Consider the following 26,893-nt stretch of genomic DNA (forward strand, 5'->3'; position numbering starts at 1 on the left):
TTGAGTTTCTTTTTCCTTAAACTTATTTTTGGACAGCTTTAAATTTGCAGAGAGTTGTGAAGATAGTACAGAAAGTTCCCATATACCCACATCTACTTTTTCCTGTTGTTAATATATTAGTATGGCCCTTTATCACAACTGGTGAACTGATATCAGTACATTGTTATTAACGAAATTCCATGCTTTATTTGGATTTCCTTAGCTTTACTTTATTACTTGGGCTGCCATGACAAAATACCACAGACAGAGTGGCTTTAACAACAGACATTTATTTCTCAGGGTTCTGGAGGCTAACGTCTGAGTCTGGAGTGCCAGCATGGTGGGGCTCTGGTGAGGCCTCTCTCCTGGCTCGCAGGTGGCTACCTTTTGCTGTGTGTTCACATGGCCTTTCCTTGGTGCATGCGTGTTTGGGGAGTGGAGGGATGCAGAGTGGGAAGTAAAAGAGAGAGAGAGAGCTCTCTGATACCTCTTCTGATCAGGGCACTAATGCCATGATGAGGTCCCCACCCTCATGACCTCATCTAAACTTCACTAACTCCAAAGGCTCCATCTCCAAATACCATCACATTGGGGATTAGAGCTTCAGTGTGTTAATTTGGGGGAATACATATATCCAGTTCATAACAAGGTCCTTTTGTGATCCAGGATCCTATGTAGAATTTCCCGTGTTACGTTTAGTTGTCACGTTTCCTTACGACCCACTAGACTGGGATGATTTCCCAGACTTCCCATGGTTTGGATGACCTGACAGCTTTGAGGCGTGTTGGTCGTTTTGTAGCATGCCCCTCAAGTGGGATTTGTCTCATGTTTTTCTCATGATTAGTCTGGGCTTGTGGGTGTTGGAAGACCATGGAGTTGCATGGTGGTTTTCATCACTTCCCATCAAGTGTGCGAACTTTCAACTTGACTTATCACTGTTGGTATAGTTTTGATCACAAGGCTAAGGCACTGTTTGTCTGGGTTCTCCATTCAATTTTCTTTTTTACCCCCACTTCCACATTATACTCATTGAAAGAAGTCATTCCTAGCAGCCCACACATGGGGGCATGCTGGGGGGTGCAGTGTGCTGGGGATGGGGCAGGGCCAGCACAGTGCTGGGGGGCGGGGCTGGTGGTGCTTGCTGATGGATCTGAGGTACACTGGAGAGAGAAGCGTGGGATGACACCTGCTCCTAGATTTTTGGCCTAAGCACCTGGGCAAATGAGGGAGGAGGGAAGAGAGTGGCTTTGGAGCATGGGGAGGGATAGATATGAAGGATTTTCCTTTGGCTGTGTCAATTTGGAGTTGTCTGCTAGACTTTGAAGTAGAAATGTTGAGTAGACCATTGACTGAGTCTGGAGTTCAGGATCGGGGAGGACTTGGGATTCAATTAAAGAATTCCATTGTGCTTTCAGACTAAGAATTTGGTTTGATAGAATAAAGAGCCAGTGGTTATTTGATTAGAATGATGAGAAAAATTAAAATCAAACAAACACATCCTTTCTGAGAGCATTGTGAATAAAAAGAAGAAAACAGGTGATCTTTCAGTCAGCATCAACGGCTCTCTGTGTCCGACTTCAGGTCCCAGCTAATACAGCCAGTGGAGCAGTGGAAAACTCAGAATCTGATTTGGATGTTATAAGCTATCAGGAAAAGACACTGGAAATTTTAGTTTTTTCCCTGAGGAACTGTGTACATATATTTTGGGGCCTCAAAGACAGCCAGTGTACCAGTGTATTACATTTTCTTTCTTAGAGGAATGCCCGTCAGGAGTGGGAGGGCTCTGAGCTACTGCATTTTCATGGAGCTGCCAGCCTTCATCTCCTTGAGGCAGAATGCTGCCCCGGGGAGCCTTTCCCTGCTCTTCCTGCCCCTTCTCCGCTCTCTTCTGTGGCCAGGGGGGCAACTGGCTTTCCTGTCTTGAATCCTGTGCTTGTGATGGTGAATATAGGCAGGCTGAAGGATTTATACTGTTTGGTACCGTAACAGGAATTTTAAAAGACATTTGGCAGTTATGCAGTAAAGCTACATGACATGTGACCAGTGCCACAAATGTCATCAAGTTTAGGTTGCTCTGTGGAAGTTGGTAGGTTATTACTTAGAAAGCAAGTTAATAATATTGGGAGATTTACAGTTCTCTCCTTTCCCTTTCCATCCCCCAAGTTCTTTACTTAGTTTTAGAGCTTTTTGTCCTAGTACATCCTCCCTTTTCTGGGGAGTTGATTTTAAAAATTAGGTTTGCAGGGGATTAGAAACAACCAGCATGTTATTAGAGGATGATGAAATCCTCACCCATACTTACAAGTTCAGGGGGACCTTTTCAACTTCCCTGGGTGCCCCTCTCAGAACTCATTCAAGAAAGGAGTAACTTCCAGAATTTGGGATTTATCATTTCCTTTTAGTAGCATTAGCCATGAACGTGTGTACCTTTAAACAGCATGGTGTTTCGTTTTGCTCAGTTTTGACTTTTGACTTTTATTTAAATGGTTTACACTGCGTGTTTTCTTCTGAGTCTTGCCTTTTATTTTAGTTATTTTTAAGATTTTATTTATTTGAGAGAGAGAGAGAGCGAGTGAGCAAGGGACGAGCAGAGGGAGAGGGGCAAGCAGATGCCACAAGCCCAATGTGGAGCTGGACCTCAGGACCCTGAGATCATGATCTGAGCTGAAATCAAGAGTGGGACGCTTAACGGACTGACCCACCTGGGCACCCCTGAGTCTTGCTTTTTAAATCAAAATTATGTTTTCCAGATACATTTCTTTTGGTAGCTTAGCTGCAGTTCTTTTGTTCCCACTTCTGTGGAGTGTGAATATGATATAACTTATTTGTGTTCTCTCCCAACCAAAGCCATTTGGGTGGTTTCCGGTTTTTTTACTATTTATAAATAAGGCTGTAGTGAAGTTCTTGTTCATGTCTTCTTGTCACATATGCAAGAATTTCTCTAAGGTTTATCTACCTTGGGTGGAATTAATGATCATGGAGAATGTATCTTCAACTTTATTAAATAATGCCAAACTGTTTCCAGAGTGGTGATACCAATATACACCCCCACCAACAGCATATTAAAATTCTCTTGTTCCATATCCTCATTAGCACCTAGCACCTGGTTATCAGGGTGAAACACTTGGGCCATTCTTTTGGGCATAAAAAGATATTTTGTGATTTTAAGTTTCATTTTTTCTGAACACAATAAGGTTAATATTTTTTCATATAGCTCCTGGCCATTTCTCTTCTGTGAAATGCTCTTTCTTTTACCTTTTATAAAAATTAGGTAGTTTATCTTTTTCCTAATGGTTTTAGAGGTTCTCTCTCTGTTTTGGATTTGACTTCTTTATCTGTTTTATGTGTTGTAAAATATATTCTTCCAGTTTGTAGTGTGATTTTTCATTTTCTTTATGATGTCTTTTGATGAAGTTCTTGATTCTCTCTTTTTAAAAAATTTACTATTTTTATTTATAGAGGTGGGGAGGGGCAGAGGGAGAGGGAGAAAGAGAATCTTAAGCAGCCTCCATGCCCAGTACGGATGTGGGGGCTTGATCTCATGACTCTGAGATCATGACCTGGGCCAAAACCAAGAGCTGGATGCTTAACCGACTGAGCCACACAGGTGCCCCTTGATTATTTATTTCTTAAGATAACTTAAAAATTTTTTAAATTGTGATAACATATAGCATATGTAAATGTATAAAATTTGCCACTTTAACTATTTTTGACTGTATGGTTTAGTAGTGTTAAGTCTGTCCACATTGTTTTACGGCAGATCTCCAGAACGTTTTCATCTTGCGAGAGGGGAACTGTATACCCATTTAACAACAACTCTCCGTCTCTCCCTCCCCCAGCCCCTGGTAACTACTATTCTACTTTCCGTTTCTATGAATTTGATTATTTCAGATATGCTGCATCCAAGTGGAGCTCCCCTTGCGGGGTCTGAGCCTGCTCTGCCCCAGTCCAGCTGGTCAGGCAGGCAGACCATGTTGGGTGAAGGAAGGGAGTCTGTATAACGTCGGTACGTTTTTCTTTGTCAATTTCATAATCCATGAATGTAGATACAGGTTATTCTTACTTTCCTATTAAGAAACTGTGACATAAAGAGGTTATAAATGCCGGAGGTTACTTGGTTATGGCTGGAGCAAGGATTTGTATTTATAGTTCATTAGGTAGTAATGTGCTGCTTACTTTAGATTCACAGTTGTCGGCCCGCTATGATATGCTAGGTGACATTCATATGAGACACATTCCCAGTTCTGTACAATGTGTCACATGCACTTCCCAGCAAACCAGTTGCGTCTCTGCTGCTGTTTTCTTAGAAATGTGAGGGCAAGAGTAATGTTTTGGGGATAAACTTTATTAAAGTAAATTGTTCACAAACTTGACTATTTTAACTTTCATTAGTAATAAATTACTAGTGACACACCTCAAAACTCAGCAGCTTTTCTATGATTCATAATTGCTGCCTTTGACGACTTAATTATGTTGACTTTCTTTATCAGCTGTATGGAGCTACTTAACATTCACCTCGGAGTTGGTGTAAATATTTGATAAATTGGGATGTACAGATGGTCTTCCAGCTGTGGTTTCCTCCCTAGCCTGAGAGCAGAAGCTCTTGTGAGGACTTTGGTAGTGGAGTCAGTGTCTCACAACCACATGGAGTCTTGCCTCTTTTGCATACTCTGCGTAAGAAGATAGGTGTCGATCTCTTGTGATCAACTCACCACATGTCACCACATGATTTGGAAATCAAATATTTGTTGGGATTATATCAAAGAATTACTTTTTAGCTCATGCTTAATATTAAAATGACATCAAGCAATAGGAAGAAGAGATTATATGTAAATTTGGAATGATATGGTGATCTGAAAATGATGAAAACAAATGTGAGTTTGCAAGTATTTAACAACATGTTTGTTTTGTGCTGGTCGTGTGCCAGGAATAGGTGCTAGGGGATCCAGTAAACAAAATAGAGAAAATCTCTGTTCTCATGAAATGCACATTCTAGGGATTATTTTTAAAGATTTACTATAGAATAATTTATAATGTATGACATCAAGAGACATGATCACTTGTGATTTTTTTATAGCAATGTCTGAAACCTTTAAGAGTTCTAAAAAAAATAAGTGAAAAATAAAAAATGCTTATTACATTGGCTCATTTGGATAATGTATAAGTGCTTAATGGCTAAATATCCCAAAGGCAGTGCCTCAGAGGTCAAGCTAATCATTAAAAGTTAACACTTTTTATATTGACATGATCCTTATTGAAAAGTATACTATTTTTAGTGGGAGGTACTATAATTTCAAAATCAAATCAACATATGTGTAAGTTGATATTGTACTAAAGTGAAATCTGATGCTAATGAGGCAGCCTGGGAGAACAATGAGTTTTTTGCATAATTCAAAGCCTTGTAAATTTAATAGGAGCATTGAAATTGACTTTGTTTTTTGGGTGGGTCCTTTTTACCCTGTAGTATCTAAGTCCCTGGATATGAATGCTTTCAAGGTAAATTAGGAAAGAATCATTATTCTTATTTGGGCTAATGCTTCTGATAGATAGCAGGAATGAATGAATAATTTAAATTGATAAATTTTATTAGCAAATATAATAAATAAGCGAACAAATCTATTTGAGAGGGAGAGAGAGAGCATGAGCAGGAGGAGGGGCAGAGGGAGAGGGAGAAGCAGACTCCCCACTGAGCACAGGGGGCTCCCAATGAGGTGCTCCAGGAGGGGCTCAACTCCAGCACCCTGAGATCATGACCTGAGCCCAAGTCAGACGCCCAACGTACTGAGCCACCCAGGCACCACTTGAGTTTAGCTGTGAATGGTGAAGTTTCTGTGTTCCAGGTGTGGGGTTGGGGGACCTTGGCCTTGAGGTGGAAATGAGTTTGGTGTATTGGGAGGTCAGTATGGTTTAAAGGCCGTCAGTGAGAAATAGTGGTCGATGAGGCTACGGAGGGGGCCTGGTTCTTGAGGGCAGAGTAAAGACTAGTTTATTTTAATGATGATGGGCAGTCTACTAGCTTATTTTGAAGCTGGGGACTGATGTGATCATGTGACTGGCTGCTGTGTGGTGGCTGACGCATAGAGGCAAGAGATGGAATAGGAATAGGGAGAACTTGTAGGTATCTAGGGGAGGGGTGTGGGACGGCAGTGGAGATGGAGACGAGACGCATGGCTGGTATGACTTGGAGAGAGAACTGAAAAGATTTAGGAATGGATTCGATGTGGAAGCAAAGAAATTAGTAGTAGTCACGGGTTGATTTGGTTGAGCAACTGAATTTGTGACGGTGCATTTACTGAGATGTGTAAATTTGAGGGAGATGGTGGTGGTGGGGGATCAAGAGTTCCCTTTTGGGCCACCGTGAGTTATTAGAATTTCAGGCAAGGTGGTGTAGTGGGCAGTTGAATAAATGAGTCTGAAGCCTAGCGGAGAGGTCCCGACTAAGATTACAAAGTCAGGTGTCAGCGAACAGAGGTGAACTCCCCAAAGGAGGGTGGATCTTCAGTCTACTTTAAACTGAGGAAGTGGGACTGGGTGGCCTTTAAGCTCCCTTTCTGAAGCCCGGCATTTATTGAGTCACAGAGACTATTTGTGAGAAACTTGAAGAACTTTCACTAAAATGGGTCTACATTTTTAAACCAGGAAAGTGATGAACAGGGAGGAAATACGAGCCTATAGGTGTTCCCTATCTATATTTGTTCCAAAACTGCTGTCTGTCATTTGTCCCCAAGTGTGATACATAACTGAAATGACATATCCTTCTAAAAGTCAAGGTGATCTCACTCACGCTGTGACGTTTTCACAGAAACCCCCATGATTGTCAGTGTGAATTGATTTTTATTTAAATTTTAAACAGCTTTTTTTGTGAAGATTTTGTTTATTTGAGAGAGAGAAAAAGAATGCGTACGCATGAACTTGCGCTGGGGGAGGTGCAGAGGGCGAGTGAATTTCAAGCAGACTCATGCTGAGCGGAAGCCTGACATGGGACTTGATCCCAGGATGCTGAGATCATGACCTGAGCCGAAGTCAAGAGTCGGACACTCAACCAACTGCACCTCAGGTGCCCCTTAAACCGTTGTTTTGAGGTATAATGGACACACAATAAACTATACATATTTAAAGTGTAAGGTTGGATGTTTTGACATATGTATCCGTCCATCACATGTCACCACAGTAAGGATAATGCTCGTATCCATCACCCCTGAGTCTCTCTTGTGCCCCTTAGTAACTAACACCTGCCTCTTGCTTCTCCCCCTCCTCAACCCCAAGCAACCACTGATCTGCATTTAGTCATTATAGAATAGTTTCCATCTATCAGAAATGTATATAAATAGAATTGTACTGCAGTCCTCTTGTTTTTTTTTTTTTACTTTTTTTTACTTTTTTTACTTTTTTTACTTTTCTCAATTGGTATAATTATTTTGAGATTTTTTTCTATCTCGTGTGTGTCTTGGAATAATTCATTCCTTTTTATTGCTAAGCAATATCCTATTGTATGGATACAGTATGATTTGTTTATCCAGTCATTGTCAATTTAGACTCATCTTTTTCCCTTTGCAAGTCTTCTGATTTGCTAGTATTATTTGTGACCATGGAAGAGACAAATATTGAGGTGTACCCCCCCCACACACATGCACACACATGCACCAAAGCTCTTAATAAAAGGGGCAGTAGTTCCTTGTTCTTATATTTATCCCCTTTATCCTATTCACCGACTAGCAACTTGTTTAGTCATATGTCAGTAAGTTTGACAAGTGTTGTGGATGTTAGGCAGAGTAACCCTTTCGTTGTGTCTGTGCTCATGTGGTATTTTGGGATGTGTGTGTGTTGAGTTTATTTATTTTTATCTGGATTAAATTTGTTTCAGCAGATTGCCTTTACTTGAGCTTCGTAATTTAGCAGCTGTGGATGCAGTTAATCTAGCACCTTTAATTTCATAGGCAAGTATAAATAAATTCTTAATTAGTTCCTAGGAGTTTTACATAGACAGCTAAGAGTGAAATTAAAGGAGATAAGCTCTCCTTAATCTGGAAGGTAGAAGATAGGTACTTTTAACCTTTGTGAGGTCTTGATGAAATCACTTGCTTTCTGCTTCTGTGCATTTAGAAGAGCTTACTGCTTTTTGGTTTCTGTGGGTGATCTGAGAATATGCTTCAGGATCTGTCAGTTAATAAACCCCTGGGAGTCTGGCTGTTTTTAATGATGTTGGATTCACCATGGAGCAGGAGGTTAAGAGAGCTCTGGCTCCTGCCTTGCAGTTCCCTGTGCCATTGTCTGGGAAGGAAGAGGAGAGAATATCGTATCTAGGTATGCGCCTGTCCTGGGAGAGCAGGGTTCTCTGCTGGCTACTCCCAGTGTGTTTTGTTGATGTGGGAGTTGCCGTATAATTGAGGCTGTTGCCGTATAATTCAGGAGCTAGGATACAGTCCCTCTACTTTGTGTTCTTCTGGTCCCAGCCCTCAACCTACCATCCTGCTCTGCAGCCATCCCTGTCGTCCGTTTGCGTGTCTTCTTGCTGCCGGTAGAGTTTGTGAGCACAGGAAGTACCATGTCTGTGTTGTTCGTTGTACCTGAACGGTAAGTGTTTGTTGAATGGTGAATAGAATTCATCTTTATGCTTCTATATTTATTTTTAAATTCCTGGTTGTGAAGTTTCTAATTGTAGCAATTAATATTAAGAGCGTTAAGCCTCTCACAAAGATGGAAGATAAATATGAGCTGTTATGTTCTAAATAGTCTGCTTTCCTTCTTTTTAAGCAAACTCTGAGGCATGACTTCTCCCCCCTACTTTTTATTTCAGTAAATTAGAAGCACACATGGAGCCAGACACTCCATTCGAGGATGGATGGGAATGCGTAGACGAACAGAATTTGTTCTCAAGCCTTGAGAAGCACAGTCTAGAGGAAAGTCAGAACTAATAGGCCAGTAAGTGTCAAGTGCTGTATAGGAGTGATTTAAAAAGTGTTTCGGAAGCCCCCAAAATATGAGTAAATGTTCCACAGTTTCTAGTTGAGGTGATGGGTGAAAGCGATCCCATTTAACTAAGTTGAAGCCCCAAAAGGGAAGGGGCAGGTTTGGTAGAAGCAGGAGATAGAAGGGGATACAGGAAAGAATTCAGTTTATGTGTCCAATTTGAGTTTTGTGAAGAATGTTATTGGGTAATCTATAGATTTTTATGGTGGTTTATAAAGACCAGTTTTCCCAAGTTTTGGTTTGAATTTATTTTTACTAATTATGGGGAGGTGGTAGTTCTTGAATTAAGAGTTTTGTGTTACCTCACCACAGTTGGTTCTGACAGTAGTGGAGTTCAGTTTACTTTATGCTTGTTGAAAGAGTTGTTCATCTATGGCAGTGACCTAAACATGTTTGAAATGCTTATATCCTTTAAGACCGGGCTGCCATGACTTGACATTTAGTGGGATGAAACCAGCAATGCAGAGGCAGCGTAGGGAGATGAGATAATTGTGATGTTAAATCTTGGTGCTCAGGTTTTTTTGTTTGGAAATTTGAAAGCAAACATGTATCACTTTTTTAAAAAAGATTTATTTATTTGAGAGAGAGAGTGAGCATGCATGAGCACGAGGGCAGAGGGAGAGACAATCTCAAGCAGGCTCTGTGCTAAGTGCAGAGCTGAATGCGGGGCTTGATCTCATGACCCTGAGATCATGACCTGAGCTGAAACCAAGAGTCGGGTGCTCAACTGACTGGCACCCAGGCACCCCACAAACATGTATCACTTTTAAAAATTTTAATTATTTGGGGGTAGATAATAAATGACCATAGTGCAAAATAAAAAAGTAGACATGGATATATGATGAAAAGTCTCCCTTTACCCCTATACCTCTATCCTCTACCCTGAAGGGCAATCACTGTTACCAGTTACTGGGGTATCCTTCCAGCAATATTCCCAAGGGCATGTTTGTGACCTTGTGGAAACCGAGGGATAGCATGCTTCCAGGATCAGTTAACTCAGCAGCTTAATGATGTCATCAAGGCCTTCTTCTTTGTTCTTTTTCTTCTGCTTCCCTATTTATTTCTCTTAGGCAGTGCCTCATCTAACTCCCAGGAGCCTTTCCCATTCCATGGGTCTCATGTAAGTCGCAAAGTCCATGGGCAAACCCACATATCTCTGTTGTGTCCGTTTTTACGTGTGAAGAAAACTTTGCCGACAGTCCTCAGCTCCATTTCTCGGACCAGAACTGCAGCACATGTCCATGCCCTGAACTAGTTGTTGGCGGTGACTGTCTGAGACCAGTCACTGTTCACCTCCTGGCACTAGGGAAGGGTCTAGATTTTCTTGAGGCAAGCGGCTGCCTGGTAACTGAACCAAATCAGCGTTTTCTTGGCAAGGGGGAAGGTCTGCTGTTCTAGGAAATCTAGATCATTTCATCTTAGTACTTACGGGGTTGCCTTATTCTTTTTGATGGCTGTTTAGCATTTCATTGACTTAATGTACCATACTTTCACTAGTCTCTGTCTTTTCCGATTTTTCCTATTATAGAATGATGCAGTGCATATACATAATATTAAATGCATCCTCTCCCACAGTGCCAAATTGTTCTCCATCAGCATTCTGTTAGTATACACTGCCACCAGCAGTGTTTTAGAGTTCCTTTTTCCTTATGCACTTAACAATACTGAGTGCTTTTGAAGTTTGTTTTACTCAGCTGAAATGTTACTTTATTCTGATTTTAATTTCCATTTCTCTTTTTTTGAGTTTGGGCATTTTTTCTTCCCTGTGAATGAGAACTGACCATGCATATATCTACCCATTTTTCTATTATTTTATTACTTTTTTTTCGAGATTTTATTTTAAGTAATCTCTGCACCCAATGTGGGGCTTGAACTTACAACCCCAAGATCAAGAATTGCAGGCTCCACCAACTGAGCCAGCCAGGCACACTTGTTACTTGTATGATTATTGATTTGTAGGAGCTTTATATATATATTGAGGAAAGTAGCTTTTTATGGTACGATTTCTAAGTATTCCTTTCAGGTTTGTTGTTTATCTTTTTACTTGGCTTATGGTGTTTGGCAACTAGCGAACTTTTTTATATTTATGTAATAGAATTGCTTCTAATTTTTTTCTATTGGTTTTTGCCCCAGAACATTATAAAATGTTACCTTTATCATATTCTACATGACTGTGATGTGTTTGAATCTATCTCTGGACTTACAGTTCTGTTTTATCGATCTTTCTCTTCATCTAGTCCTCATTCTAGTTTTTCAATTTGCTTCCCTCACTGATAGGGGAAGTCTGCTCTCATTATAAATTTCCTGGGCTGTTTCACTTGTTTATATTTCTATATTTTAAGATCAGCTTTTTCTTTTCTAAAAAGTCTATTGACATTTTTATTGTGTTGGACTTAAATGTAATGATTGACATTAGGGAGCTATGAACATTTTTTATGACACTAAAGTCTTCCCATCCAGGAATGGCTGCCCTTTCTAGTGAAGGCGTTTTTGGATCTCTTCCTCTATATAGCATTTTAAAATTTGCTTCATGTAGATACTGTCCGTTTCTTTTTAAGATTTTTAGTTACTTAATATTTCAGGTTGCTGTTGTACCTGGGTTTTTTCCTTCCATTAGATCTTCTAGCTGGTTGTTATTTGTCTGTATGAAGATGTTGGTTTCTAAGCTGAAGTTAAGAGATACTAAACAAGTTAACACAGTTGGACTCCAATGCCCGTTACATGGCTTCATTCTGTTTTGCCTTATCATCTTCCTGCCCTTGGTTCTGACGCTCTGCTTAGCTTTTCAGAACACCCGAAGAATTAAAACCAACCATACTACAGGCGGGAATTATACTGGTGTATTCAGAGGGACATTTAAACCTCGAGCAGAAAGCTTTTGTTGGGCAGTTATTTTTTTTTAATTGTTCCTGATCCCCCAATCATTAGAAAATTTTAGGTATTTTAAATTAGTGAGTGGGATGCTTTGTTCCTTAGTCTATATTGAACTGTTTCCTCCTCTTCACTGTGTTGTCATGATGTAGTCTGTTAAGTGACATTGGACCTGGCGTTCTTTTGCTATACCAAAAGCCAGCACGTTTTGTTTTTACGTTTTCTGATAGACTATTTCAGTTAACAATTTGGAAAACTGAGGTTGTGTGACAGTTTTTCAGTCTGAGAACAATAATTTGTGAGCAGGAATGGTATTTAATACTTAGGACTAATAAGGTTATTAGCTAAGATTTATAAAGAAAAAGAAGAGTCTATTAAAGTTTGTTTTGAGACATTGTATATGGCAGTACTGTTGAGATATTACATAATTCTTGACTTTAATTTGAACATTGAAAAGCCATTAGTGTTGAGAGTGCATAGAAACTTCTATTTCCCCACTCCCTGAGAATGGATGCATTTGAAATGACGAAATTCTCTACTTAACCTGTTCTCCAAAGAAAATATTGAACTAAGCTAAACTTTATGTTTCTTCAGTCTTTTTTTCCCACTTATATTTCCTTAGAACTTTTTATTTGGAATTCTTTTTAATGACTTTTAACATTTCTGGTGGGTGTCAGAGCAAGTGATAAAATCCTAAGCAGTATTTTGTCTTCTGAAATTTAGTTGACAAAGTGTCAGACTGTGACTTTAAGAAAGCTGTATATTGGTGTTGTAGGATTCAGAAATTGTTATATCAAAAACAGAGAAATACCTGGTTTTCTTTATTTGAGTAGTGCATAAATGAACTGGACAGAGTTGGTAAAAAGTCTGGAATGCTGTTCTCCAAAGAGCATTTGTTAAGTTTCCGTGGCTTACTGTGGAAAGGAATTTGTGCATCTTCGAAGGGGTTATCCTTGTGGAAAGCTAATTAGGCTTATTTTGTGTGACACAAAATAGGCCAATTCCTTAAAAACAAAAGTTTGTTTACTGTGTACCAGATTCTGTGCCCCACCGGAGGAGTGTGGGATGTACGTGGAGAAGCGTATGTGATAGACAAGCCACGGAGTGCGTGTAGGTGCTGTGGGCCACAGAGGGACGCTTCACTTGACCTGGGTGGGGGCAGGCCAGCAGATGCAAGGAGGACTTCTCAGCGGAAGAGTTTAGATCTCTGTCAGGAAGAGCTTTTGAAAATTTAGTGGTTTCCCACAATGGAACAAACTGGCTTGCGAAGTAGTGAGTGTCCTGTCTCTGGAAGTCAGAAGATGGATGACCGACCATCTCCAGGCAGTTTCTGAGGGAAACACTCTATGGACTGGGGGCTGGACTGGCTGGTGTTTTGGGACACTTATAATTTTAAGATTTTTATGGATTTCAGCATTCATAATAAACATAAGGTATAGATATGCACATCACAATTTAATACCATCAATTTCATGCCTTGCCTTCCTAGTTTAATTGCATATGTCGAATGACATTTTGAATTTCTTTTGGGGGCAGACTCATGACTACTTGGACAGAGAGAGCTATAGTTTTTCATTTTACTTTTTTAATTGTGAAATGTAACACCCGTGTAGGAAGGTGTATGAAACAGAGCAGAAACGCGGCGGAGACCGCTGAACTCTTCAGCAGGAGTCAGTGTGCTCCCTGTCCTGGCTCGCAGCCCGAGCACATGGCCCGGGCGGCCCTGCAGTGTGCTGGGGCTCTGTAAGCAGCTCTGCCCACAGCGATCTGTGTCCCATTTTCAGGCTAGGGCTCTTTAGAAACAAGTGTGCCTTTCGCAAGCTCTCGTGTTTCCCTTCCCGTGGCTGGATGAAGCAATGATGAGATCCTGGATGATGGCACCCGAGAACGGAGGGAACAGGGACCCCTGAATCAGCTGCCGAGGGAGGCTGCCCACCGGCCAGGAGTATCCGTTTCAGGCTGTTACACGAGCCCCAGTTTTGTTGGAGCCATTGCATATTTTTGTGTGTCTGTTTATTACAGCACCTAATGTTAGCAGAGCTAATACATTAAGTTTAACAATTAAAAAGTCAGTATCTCTGTAACCATCGCGGGAAAGAAATAGAACATTACCACCATGTATGTTCCTCATTGTAACCTGATCCCTTCCTCCGTAGTTATCACTTCAGTGGTAATCATTTCATGTTCTTCTTTATAGCTTTACTGCTCGTGTAGGCATCCCCAAACAATGTGGGTTGTTGCTTGTTTCTTGGAACTTTTTATGAATATATGTTTTTATGTTGTTTGTATTCCTCTGAATGATTCAAGAGACGTATGGTTTCTCTTTGGTACAGCATTGTGTGTTGAATTTAATCCATATGTTGTGAAAAAATCTGTAATTCTTTCATTTTCATTGTTCTGTGTAGTTTCCTATTGTATAAATAGACCACAATTTAGCCATTTTACTGTGTGGTGTTTTTTTGTTTTGTTTTGTTTTGTTTTGTTTTGTTTTGTTTTGTTTTAAGAGAGAGGGAGAGAATTGGGGGGAAGGGGAGGAGCAGGGGTGGAGGGAGAGAAAAGAATCTGAAGCAGGCTCCTCACCCAGCTCCAGCACGGAGCCCGACTTAAGGCTGGATCTCATGACCCTGAGATCACGACCTGAGCTGAAATCAAGAGTGGGACACTCCACCGCCTGAGCCACCCAGGCGCCCCTGGCCATTTTACTGTTAATGGGCATTGGGTTTTTTCTAGCTTTTGGCTATTGTGAATCACACTGTTTTGAATATTCTTGTACATGTCTCCTGGTCTCCATATTATACCTCTAAGTAGTGAAGTGGCTGAGTCATAGGGTATGAATATTTTCAGTCCTGTAAGAGAATGTAATTGTTTTCCAAAGTAGCTGTGTTAGCATTGTATGAGGTCCCATTGTCCACACACTAGTCTGTGCTTGGTGTTGTCAGACTTAAATTTTGGCAAATCTGGTGGGTATTTAATGGTATTTTATATGGGTTTAATTTGTATTATTTCCTAAAGATTTAAAAAGTGTTTTTATGCCTTGTCTTTGGGGCCCATCATATATACTTGGATTTGAAGTTGGTTGATCAGGACTGTTTCCCAAACATAGCTGCACACAAGTTTTGCCTGGGAAATTAAAAAAAAATTCAGGTCCTGGTTTAGGCTTGGGGAATGAAACTTTTAGGGCAAGTATCCAAAAATCCATTTCTGACTAGCTGTCTGGGTGATGATTGCACAGCTGGACTTACACAGGTAGGTTTGAGCACAGTGCCAAGGATGCTAAAGGTTGTTCTGTCTGTGGGGCCTTGAGAACCCTTTTCTCCTTGGCTACAAGGCTGCATGCCTCATTCCCCACCCCAGCAGTGTGGGGTCTCCCAAAGCCTGGCTGTTTACTTTGCAAGACACTGGCTGAGAATGTAAATGTACTATCTAAAAGCCATTAATAGTATAGAAAAGTAACATTTAAACGTATTTTGTATTCCCTTGATAAGAGATACGGAGGTAGCAAGTGATATTTTGGGGCCACTTTTGTTAATATGTTGAGGATTGTACTCCTCTTGAGTTGCCCAAGTTTCAGGTTTTTTTACTCTAAACTTTTTTTTTTTAATTCTCTTTTTACTCTAAAATAAGTCAATTGTTGGCTTATAGAATGCTGAGTTCTGATATAGTGATAATTGACAAAATGTCTTGGGCATGTGTGGCAGTTTATACGTTTTTTCACAGGAAGGGGATCATTTTTAAGCTTTTAAAATAAAGTATATCAGGAGCAACAAATGTTGGCAAGGATGTGGAGAAAGGGAAACCCTCCTGCTCTGTTGGTGGGAATGCAAACTGGTGCAGCGACTTTGGAAAACAGTATTGAGGCTCCTCAGGAAGTTAAAAATAGAACTGTACTACGATGGGGTATTTACTGAAAGAATACAAAAATATTAATTTGAAAAGATACGTGCACTCCTATGTTTATTGCAGTATTATTTATAATAGCCAAACCTGTGAAACAGCCCAGGTATCCATCAACTGATGAATGGATAAAGAAGATGTGGTGTATCTATACAATGGAATATTACTCAGCCATAAGAAAGAATGAAATCTTGCCATTTCAACAACATGAATGGGTCTAGAGAGTATAATGCTAAGTGACGTAAGTCAGAGAAAGACATACCATATGATTTCACTCATATATGGAATTGAAGAAACAAATGAACAAAGAAAAAGACAAACCAAAAAACAGACTCTTGACTATAGAGAACAAACTGAGAGTTACCAGAGGGGAGGTGGAAGGGGGTGGGTGAAATAGGCAAAAGGGGTTAGGGGTGCACTTAACCGTGATGAGTGCTGAGCAATGTATGGAATTGTTGTAGCACTGTATCGTATGCCAGAAACTAATATGATACCGTATGTTAACTGTGCTGGAATTTAAATTAAAAAAGTATATCAAATTTGCCTGTGGCTGTCCAATAAAAATACAATGTGACCCGAAATGTTAACCATATATATAATTTTAAGTTTTCTAGTAGACACACTAAAAAAGTAAAAGGAACAGGTGAAATTAATGCTCATAAAATATTTTTTAACTTAGTATGTTCAAAATATTTCAATATGTAATCAATATAAGAATTATTCATGAGGTGATTTTACATTCTTTTTCTGCTGTATCAGTGGAGTCTGGTGTGTATTTGATATCTCAGTTCTGAGTAACCACATGTAAGTGCTCATAGTCACATGTGGCTGGTGATCTCCTATTTGACAGCACAGATTTGGTCAGAAAATTGCACAATGATGAGTGTGTAGCTTAATATGCATCTTGAACACCTCTGAAATCCCCTCCTCGTGTTCCAGGAGAGGGAGGAAATTTGAAGCATAACATTTTCTTAGCTACACGTTAGGTAAAGTGTAAGCACCCTTAGTAAAAATGAGAAAATGGTAGTCAGGTTCAACTTTGGAACTAAAAGAAACTAAAAGAAAAAGCCACAAGGTCTGGATCCCAAATCTTCCATGCTTGGTGTTTCCTTTAAAGTAGAGATAACATTTATCTCCCATGAATATTGTGAGGATAACTTAGGTTGTGTGAAACGTGGTCACACTTATTATACAGAATCAGAAAATGGTAGTGCTGGGAGCACTAAGATATTTGGTTTAAGTACGAAGTAGACACAGATAAATGTTTTAATGCCTTAAGTAGAAAATTCAGAATAATGGGTCTGATCTCATTCAGTGCTATGATCACGCTTGAACTTTTTTCTGTTTGTTTTTTAAACTAACTCCCAAAATAGATGGGTACTTGTCCATGTATTCATGAAATAAATACAGTTGTATGTGTAGTGCAGAAAACAAAGGCTAGAGATGGGGTAGGAGGGTGGGCGAAGGGTAGTGGAATCAGTGTTGTACCCCTGAAACTAATGTAACATTGTGTGTCAGCCATACTCCAAAACAAAAAACAAACTGAAGAGCACATAAATCATAAAGAAAATTTCTACTGAAAAAGACACCATAAACAAAGATAAAAGGCAAGCCATAAGCCAAGAGAAGTTATTTGCAAAGATCCATTTCAAATATATAAACAATTCTTTTTTAAAAAGTCAGAAGACAACCCAACAGAAATGTAGCGAAGGATACAAAAGAGGAAACTGAATGTCCAATAAACATGAAAAATGCTATTTCATTTTTACTGGTTACTAGTAATCAGGGGAAAGCCAAGAGAAAAAATGAGATAACATTTTACATCCGTTAGCTTGGCAAAAATTACAAGTCTGACGGCAGCTATCGTCGAGAATGCGGGGCAGTGGAACTAGAATGTCAGTAGCGTAATCTTAAGTGCGAGAAAGATACAGACCCTTTGAGTCTTTAACCATTTCATAAAATTTAAAACATTGGAGGGGCACCTGGGCAGCTCAGTTGGTGAAGCGTCTGCCTTCGGCTCAGGTCATGATCTCCAGGTCCTGGGATCGAGCCCCATGTTGGGCTCTCTGCTCAGTAGGGAGTCTGCTTCTTCCCCTCCCTCTGCTCCTCCCCCTGGCTCATGTGCTCTCTCTCTCTCAGATAAATAAAATCTTTTAAAAAAAATTGTAGGCATTTGAAGCAACACGATACGTAAATTACCCAGGTGGTAGAAGTATGAAAATATTTATGAGAGTACTACAACTTAAGGCCAGTAGTTATTCCTTGTGGGGGAAATGGAGGGAATAGAATCAGAGGGTTTGCGTAGGGGGCTTCACTGTACATCCAGCATTGGAAATACTGGGGTATTTCAAGTCCACTTCTTCTCTGTGACCTCCCTCTTAGGAGTGACCAGTTTGACAGTTGATGCCGAGTTCTGTGCACGTGCACAGGGAAGCAGAACAGTGTGTGGTGAGCAGCACAGGCCTGCATCCACAGGATGGTCCTGAGCGTTACGTGAAGTCGGCCTGTAAAGCTCACGGCCTATGCCTGGAGCACACCTGCTGTTTGTTGAGCACCGACAATTAGGGTTGTGTGGCATTCATGAATAGACTACATGGAGACCATGCTAATGTCTAGCACATTGTGGGCGCATAATGGGTTCATAATTAGTACAGTAAATATATATATATAATGAATGAATGTATACATAGTTTGGATTTTTCTCCTGTTCTGCAGCTTGTGCTTTTCACTTCCTAGACTATCTTGGTGATCTTCCACATCAAAACATACGGACTATGCATTTTTTTAACCACATTTTATTTTAAAAAAAATTTTTTTAAAGATTTTATTTATTTATTTGAGAGAGAGAGAGAGATTGAGAGAACAAGTGGGAGGAGGGGCAGAGGGAGAAGCAGACTCCCTGTGGAGCAGGGAGCCTGACATGGGGCTTGATCCCTGGACCCTGAGATCATGACCTGGGCCAAAGGCAGATGCTTCACTGACTGAGCCACCTAACCATATTTTAAAAATCAAATTTAATTCTTAGTTTCTTTCTGAGAATTATTTCTTTTCCCTTTTTAAAAAAGATTTTATTTATTTATTTTAGAGGTAGAGAGTGAGCCGGGACGCAGGGTTGGAGCAGGGAGGAGCAGAGGGAGAGGGACAAGCAGACTCCGCTCTTGAGGGCAGAGCCTGACGTGGGGCTCGATCCCAGGGCCATGAGATCGTGACCTGAGCCGAAGGCAGATGCTTCACTGACTGAGCCCCCCCAGGTGCTGCTTCCCATTTTTTAATTATGTTTTTTTCCTATTGATTCTTAGTTGTTTACTTTTTGAATATTAAAACCCTTTGTCATGTATCTCATTTTTTTCTTCTAGACTGTTACTTACAACATTATTTTAGTATTCTTTTGTTGTGTAGAAGTCCTTAACTTTTATGTAGCAAAACTATTCATTATGTAAAATTAATATTATTTATTATGTTATTTACTCAATAAGCTTATATAATCTCTTACATTCTTGTCTAGGACATACATAATTTCAGTTATCATAGCAAGTCAGGATAAACTAGATTATGCAGTGGTGACAAACTATCTCTAAATCTCACAGGCTTAGAACAACAAAGGTCTGTCTTGCTACTTGTCTAATTATGTGTTGGCAGGGGGGCTTTGCTCATCGTTTCTGGAACATTGCAGACGGGGGACAACTCCGAAGGTTCGTATTCTGGTAATCGAGGAATGACACACATCACTCTGCTCGCAGCTCACTGGCCACGGCTCGTCATGACAGGGAGTCGGGAAATTCCTTCTTCCCTCTGCCCAGGAGAGGAGAAGCAGCTGTAGGTGAACAGCATGAATGACCACCACGGCTGAGTGTGCACCGTTAATTCATCTGGAATTTGTTTTTAAGTGTAGGAGACGGTCCATTGGTTTCTTGGTTTGTTCATCTCTAAAACAGAGTAGAGCACATCTTCGAGGTTTGTGTGAGGAGTAAGTCGATGACTGTAAAGAGCTTAGAGTGGTTGTGTTAGTTTGGGTCCTCGAGGAGCAGTTAGAGGAGATGTACCTGCGGAAGTGTTTAGGACAAAAGCTGGAAGGGCCTGGAAGAAGGTGGGAGAGCCAGTCACCTGCAGGTCTGAGCCCTGTGGAGGGGTCTGCAAAGCCAGTCTCCAGAGTCCTAGAAATGGGCCTGCCTTCTTTTCCTGACACACCCACTCACTGGGAGCAGCCCGTGGAAGTGGGGCCTGAGCAGGCCCTGGCGATGGACTTCAAGGGCACAGCAAGTGACCGCTGGTCAGGTGGAGACCTGACAGGTCGTACTTACCCCTGGCCCACAGTAAAAATGCAGTCAGGCGTTAGCAGCAGAGCTAACGGAATGGGGTGTGACTTTAGTCTTTCCCAAAGAAGAGTCCTTTACCCTATTCACAGTAATTGAGCAGCTTCCTTTCTACTGATGGGAAAGGCTTCTTTCCTGTAGCTGGCCCTACACCATCTGTTCAGTAGTGTCCTGTCCGTGGACGCTGCTCGTGTCTGTTTCAAACCGTGCCACGGTGAGCCCTCTTGTAATACCACCTGGGTGCGTTTGTGCCACTTTGTCTGGGATCACGTTGTAGACGTTGAACTTCTGAGTCAAAAGTCGTACATTCTGAGTTTGGAGGACAGTCGTCAAACTTTTTTAGAGAGCCGCACGGAGTTAGAGCGTGCCGGCAGTGAAGAGCGCCAGCTTCCCCGGCCCGCAGCCGCGCTCGGGCTTCGAGCCTCCCTGACGGCTTCATCTGCACGGCGTTACTTGGGATTGAGACAGAAGACTTTTCACATCTTTACTGGACACTGACATTCGTAAATGTTCGTGCTTTTTGCTTAATTTTCTGTTGAGTAGTTCGGTTTTCTTGGATATGTAAAAGTTCTTTGTATATTAAGTAAATGACTTTTTTTCCTGTCATGTGTTCTGCAAATACTTTCCCACTTTTCCTCTGTCTTTTGACTTTTTTTTTTTTTTTTTTTTTTGCGTTTTGCCATACATAATTTAAAAATCTTTATATGGTAAAATCTACCAGTCTTTTCTTTCATAATGTCTGTATCTTTGAAATAGCTTTTAAACTACCTAAATGCTTTTCTCCTGGTTTTATCAAGCTATTAGTGATGTATGTGATTGTATGAGTTGAAGGAGTACAACATAATGATTTGGTGTATGGGCGTATTGTGAAATGATCACCACAGTAAGACAGTTACCATCCAGTGTTCCCATAGTTACAGATCGCTCTGTGTGTAGCTGTGGACTCTGAGGTGTGGTGTGTCCTTCAGAAGAGGTGAATTCAAGAGCCTCCTATGTCACTATCTTGGACCCTTCTCTCCCTAAATGCGCTTACAAATTTATTTTGGGATATTAAGTATTTCTTTGAATGTCCTTAAAAAATAATTAACCTTGTTGCTGTTACTTTGGAGTGTCATAAATTAGTAGTAGGCTTTTAACCTGAGTGTCTAGACACTAACTTAATTGTGAGATCAAGCCACGTCATTTGGTGTTGAAGAAAGTACTTCTCTTCTGAGCTCATGCAAAACGTGCTCCTGAAAGAGCATCCTCTGATATGTCTGCAACTGTTGCTTTGATATATCAGGACTTTTTTGTGCAGCTTTTCATAAAAAGGCTTCTTTTGTATAAAGTGAGGTATGTTACCAGTAAGGCTTAACTTAGCTAAGGTTTCCCAATCTTACTTCTTTCTCCTTTCCTGCACCCTGCCTGTCCTCCCCCCCCAACCCCCAAATTACTGGGGGCAGTTTCTTTGAAGACATATCAGGTCATGTGTGTATATTTTCAACAAAACAGCTTTGAAAAAAGAACATTAAGTCTTCTTAGTCTAAATTTCTTTCTGTCTAAAAGAAAGCTTGTGGAAAGGGTTGACCCTTAACAAGTCAGAACAAATGTACATGAACTCCACATAGGATCTTTTTGACTGCGTTTATTAGCAATGGGACGTGGCCAGTTGTCGATGTTTCGTTAAATAGGATGGCAGTGTTTTGCAGATAGCGTCATTTCTAAAAGTCTTGCCTGTAGCAATCAAGTTTGACCTTCAGACATTCTCTGGAAGTAGAGAAGCAGACGCTGAACAGCCTAGAACCAGTCGGATTTGGATTTGAATGTGGGGACCTGCGTAAAATGGGGAAACGGCACCTTGTTCTGAGGATTAAATGAGATAACCAGTGTCGTACTGAGGACATGATGGGTATCCAGACATTGTAGGTGTCTTCTTTCTTGCTTGCTCAGACCCACAGAGACATCTCTGCCTAAAGGCACACACAACTACGTGCTTTTTCTTCCATTACAAGCATCTACCATGGGCAAAGCATTAGGAAACCAAAAAATGCACAAGTCCCAGAGCTAGCCGTGGATAACTTTAGAATCTAATGAAAAAAGAAAATAGGTACACAAGGAACTTCAACTCAATTATTAAACATCTTTTTAAAGGTTATATGAGAATGTGCTTTTAATAGCACCGCACCAAAGGAAAGACCATAGAGGGATGAATGTCACAGGGCAGGTGACAGGATTTCCCAATCATAGCTGATATCCACAACCATCGGAGGAGTTTCTCCCTGTCTCTCTCCTTCTCTCTCTCCTCAGTTTCTCTTTTCATTAGTGTCTAATATAAAACAAAGTGTGATAATTATCAGAGAAGCATCTTGGGCCATTGACAAAATGTTTTATCTTTGTAACTACCCATTTCAACATTGTCATCTTACAGAGAAAGAAAATGAGCTCAGGCCTTATTCTAGACACCGAATCAAAATCTTCGGGGGTAAACCCAAAAGTTAATATAAAAAACAAAACAAAACAAAACAACCCACATGTCCTGATAATCCTCAAGGTGTAAGTACCAATAGTGTTGGAAAATTAGGGAAAGGGCATTTTTTTTTTTAAGATTTTATTTATTTATTCGACAGAGATAGAGACAGCCAGCGAGAGAGGGAACACAAGCAGGGGGAGTGGGAGAGAAAGAAGCAGGCTCATAGCGGAGGAGCCTGATGTGGGGCTCGATCCCAGAACGCCGGGATCACGCCCTGAGCCGAAGGCAGACGCTTAACCGCTGTGCCACCCAGGCGCCCCAAGGAAAGGGCATTTTAAACAAACAAATGACAAAAAATGCCCATAGTAGATACTGTAGACGTTTTTGGTGAACTCAAGGGTATTTGAAAGGAAGTTTTTAAACTGTAAAAAGCTTTGCAGATGTGAGTAGTATTTATATTGAAAATATCCATTTTTCCGATGTATTTACTTTTTGCTTAAGAAAATATTGTTAGGACCCTTTGGGAGGGAAAAAGTGCTTAGAACCTGTTGGAATGACAATTTGCTTGTATTGAGTCTGACTGTTTCAAAGAACAATGGCCTCTTAGACAAAGTACAACAATGTTCAACTGTTTTTCTGCTTGTAATGCAAGAGAAAGCACGTAGTTGTGTGTGCCTTTAGGCAGAGATGTCCCTGTGGGTCTGTGGCAGCACCTACATGTAGAGTGTGATTTGTTCATAACTGAGGTGCCTGAAACAGTGATTTTGTTGTTGTTTTGTGTTTTTTTGCGAGTTCCTCATGTCAAGTGGATTTTTTCTTGTTTTTAGATTTTAAGACCTATTTTCCTTAATAGTCTAAGAGAATATATTTCATAAGAAAGAAATGGAGATTTTTCTCGTGTCTTTAAATACCAAGAGGTTCTTCTTCTTAGCCTGTTATGCCCTGTTTTGCCTGGGGAGAAGTGCTAGGGGAGAGAAGAGCCGCAGCGCCGTTGTCAGCCTGCGCCTCATTCCCACAGTCACAAGCAGTGTCACTGCGAGTTACGGAGAATATGAGAAACTGACATGGGTGGACTTGAGAGTGAATGTGTTTCCTCATTGCTTTCTGAGGGAAGGTTCCTTGCGCTGTTGTCATTCATTCATTCGCCTCCTGCACCAGTCCTTGAGATCCCCCAGAGCTGAGGCGGCTGGTCCCCGCTTTCCTAAGTGGTGGTGCTAGCCCCCCGCTGTCCGTTGATGCCCTCAGCCCTCTGCCAGGAGTGGCTGCGGAACTGCTCGTGGAAGAGGATGCCTTCCACCAGACCCTCGGGGATGCTGACCGGATCTCGATCCAGGGGATTTTTGGAGAAACTCAGAGCCGTTCTTTTCTAATAGAGGGATGCCTGTGCCATTAAGACACGTTTTTTCCTTCCCTTAAACCACAGGGTACCCTGTGCTGTTTCTGTGTCTGCACCCTCATGTCCTTCAGGGTCTCCCAGGTGCCCCTCCAGGCCTTTCCATGCGGGGTGCCACCTGGCCCTGTAGCACAGGCAGCGTGCACCCGCCCGTCTCTTAGAACCCGGAGCTGTCACCTGCTGAGGCCCCGAGTTTTGCTTTTGTTTTTGTTTCTCTTGTAAACTTGGAAGATCTCTGTTTGATATAGCTTTGGTGTGTTTGTCCTGAGAATTTAAATGTGACATCAAATGGAAGATTCAAGTCTGTGTTGCTAATATGAAATTTTAATTTTTCTTTACAGGTCAACTTTGTAGTGTGCCAACTCTTTGCCTTGCTAGCAGCCATTTGGTTTCGAACTTATCTACGTTCAAGCAAAACTAGCTCTTTTATAAGACATGTCGTTGCTACCCTTTTGGGCCTTTATCTTGCACTTTTTTGCTTTGGATGGTAAGTAATTATTTTGATTATATTTAAATGAAGACTTTGGACATCTTTGTGATTGAGGGTGTACAAAGATACATTATGTGGGTTTTGTTCTTTACGTGTAAAGTTTCATAGTTTTAGTTTTAATAGGAAAAAATAAAGCGTGGAGAGTGGGCTCTGTCTCTTCAGTTTGGGCCCAAGGGCAATTTACTATTTATAATGTGTATGAAATAGGACAGATGAAGAAAAAAGACATACAAACATTTCCTTCTGTCCTGAGTGGTTCTCTTCACCTATTTTGCACATCTTTTATGCCAAGACAAATAAGCCACTTAAAATAGTATTTTCTTCCCGTGAAAGTGGTTTTTAAGAGTCTGGTACAGCTCAGTGATGGAACTCTATTACCATTTTTTTAGATTCTTCCATTAGTAAAAATAGGTTTTTTTGTTTGTTTTTGGTGGGGAAGAATTCTTTATGATAGAAAGCTTTTATTTATGACCCTTCAGATGTGTGTGTTACCTTCAGTTAGCTCCCTTCTCAATTGTCAGGGCTTCCCGGCAAGCTTTAGATACAGAAACAGCTTCCTCCCTGTTTGCTGCAGGTGACTGGTCGGGTGACAGAAGCAAATCAGGAGAAGAGCACACAGTCTTGCGAAGCAGCAGAGACTCTCGGTGGAAGGGCTTCTTTGTGATTTCTTCTGCACTTTCCTCTTTAAGCGAGAGCTTATGCTGCTTGCTCATTGACGGTAGTGTTAACACCCTCACCGCTAAGGCTTTGTAGGTGTGCCCTCCATGGACTCTGGTTTGAGATGAAAATTCCCTGAGACGGGGGAATGCACTCACTGGCTCTGTGACTTAGTAGTCCCCGTCGTGGGCTGTAGGACCTGCGGGACTTCGATGATGTCCCTGTGTTTGTGTGAGGATGTTATTTTTGATTCTTGTGAGAGTTGGAATATACTGGTGTTTCTTAATCTAATTTGTGGCTCTAGCGTTTGCAAATGTTTCCTAGCAACTAATGAAAAATCAATCAGGGATCATTTATTCAGCCTCTCCCATATTACCATGTGGCCAGTCCTCTGATGGGCGCTGCCTGTGGAAGGGTATCTGGTCCTGAGACTTGGAGCTGATCTCTCAGTGCCCACGTGTGGGCTTTTCCGCTTCCTTGTGATGACAGATCTGTAGCATCAGAGTTTTCCTGGTTTCCTCAGGTGATTCTCTTTAAATTCCTTATAAGTCATCTGGGGGTAGTGAGTATGTGTGTGTGTACATATACATACTTTTTTTATTATGCAACTTTTCAAATGCAGACATACAGAGAAAAACGAACCCTTATATACCCATTACCCAGCTTCAACCGTTTTTAAAATTCCACCATTCTTATTTATTCCCCAGTTATTTTTCTGAATTAATTAGGATTATATCCCAGTCTACATATTTCACCCTTAAATGCTCCAGTATTTGGTGGATACATTTCATTTATTTATTTATATATTTATTTATTATTTATTTTAAAGATTTATTTATTTATTTATTTTAAAAGATTTTATTTATTTATTTGACAGAGAGAGAAACAGCCAGAGAGAGAGGGAACACAAGCAGGGGAGTGGGAGAGGAAGAAGCAGGCTCCCAGTGGAGCAGGGAGCCTGATGCGGGGCTCAATCCCAGGACTCTGGGATCACGCCCTGAGCTGAAGGCAGATGCTTAACGAGTAAGCCACCCAGGCGCCCCACATTTTTTTATTCATTCATTTGAGATAGAGTGTGAGAGAGCACAAGCCAGGGGGAGGAGCAGAGGGAGAGGGAGAATCAGACTTCACGTTGAGCAGGGAGCCTGACGTGGGGCTCAATCCCAGAACCCTGGGATCATGAGCTGAGCCAAAGGCAGACGCTTAACCGACTGAGCCACCCAGGCGCCCTATTTTTTATTTTTTAATATATTTTTAAAATGTTGATTTATTTGAGAGAGAGAGTGTGTGCACTCATGTGACCAGGGGAAAGGGCATAGGGAGAGAGAGAGAGAATCCTCAGATAGACAGCCTGCTAAGCGGGGAGCCCAACATGGGACTGGATCCCAGGACCCTAAGTTCATGACCTGAGCCAAAATAAAGAGTTGGGTGTTTAACTGACTGAACCACCCAGGTGCCCCTGGGGGACACATTTTAAAGGGGGGTTGGGGAAGGCTTGTAGTTCAGAGAGGCCAAGTCCAGGGACACCATTCATGTTGTGGTCAGTGTAGACAGAGAAAATTGGAATAGAAGAAGTATCTTTAGGGGTTGTGCCACACAGAGCACTGTGAAGGTGAACGTGTTCTCTCTCCTCAGGGCTCTGTACGGAGGAGGTGTTTTCTTGCTGAGAAGCCTTCTCAGATGCTTTATACACAGTGCCAGGAGGAACCTGACCTCATGTAATCCTTAGTACTTCAAATCATATGTGATCACCAGGATTTTTAAAAATAGGGTTCTCTGGTCTTTTGTTTTGTTTTTCTTGAAGAAGAAACGTTTTGGGAAGAGAAATTTTTTTTGTCTTCTCTGTTCCGGGTCTAAATAAGTCTTTGCTAATTGGA

At 41.1% G+C, this 26,893-nt stretch overlaps 1 protein-coding gene across 4 annotated transcripts in view; it reads left to right on the top strand.

Moving 5' to 3' along the window:
* MBOAT2 (membrane bound O-acyltransferase domain containing 2) overlaps positions 1-26,893 on the top strand; it is a 117,111-nt gene that overhangs the window by 23,725 nt on the left and 66,493 nt on the right. For 2 of the 4 annotated variants that reach the window (XM_040622829.1, XM_040622828.1), the window contains exon 2: positions 24,211-24,356. The exons of the other annotated variants lie outside the window; for them this stretch is intronic. In XM_040622829.1, the coding sequence (XP_040478763.1) occupies positions 24,211-24,356 (146 nt within the window). The remainder of the gene's footprint in view (positions 1-24,210; positions 24,357-26,893) is intronic. 4 annotated transcript variants of the gene reach the window in all.

Source organism: Ursus maritimus, unplaced genomic scaffold, assembly GCF_017311325.1.
Source record: "Ursus maritimus isolate PB19 unplaced genomic scaffold, ASM1731132v1 scaffold_6, whole genome shotgun sequence".
Lineage (NCBI taxonomy): Eukaryota > Metazoa > Chordata > Mammalia > Carnivora > Ursidae > Ursus > Ursus maritimus.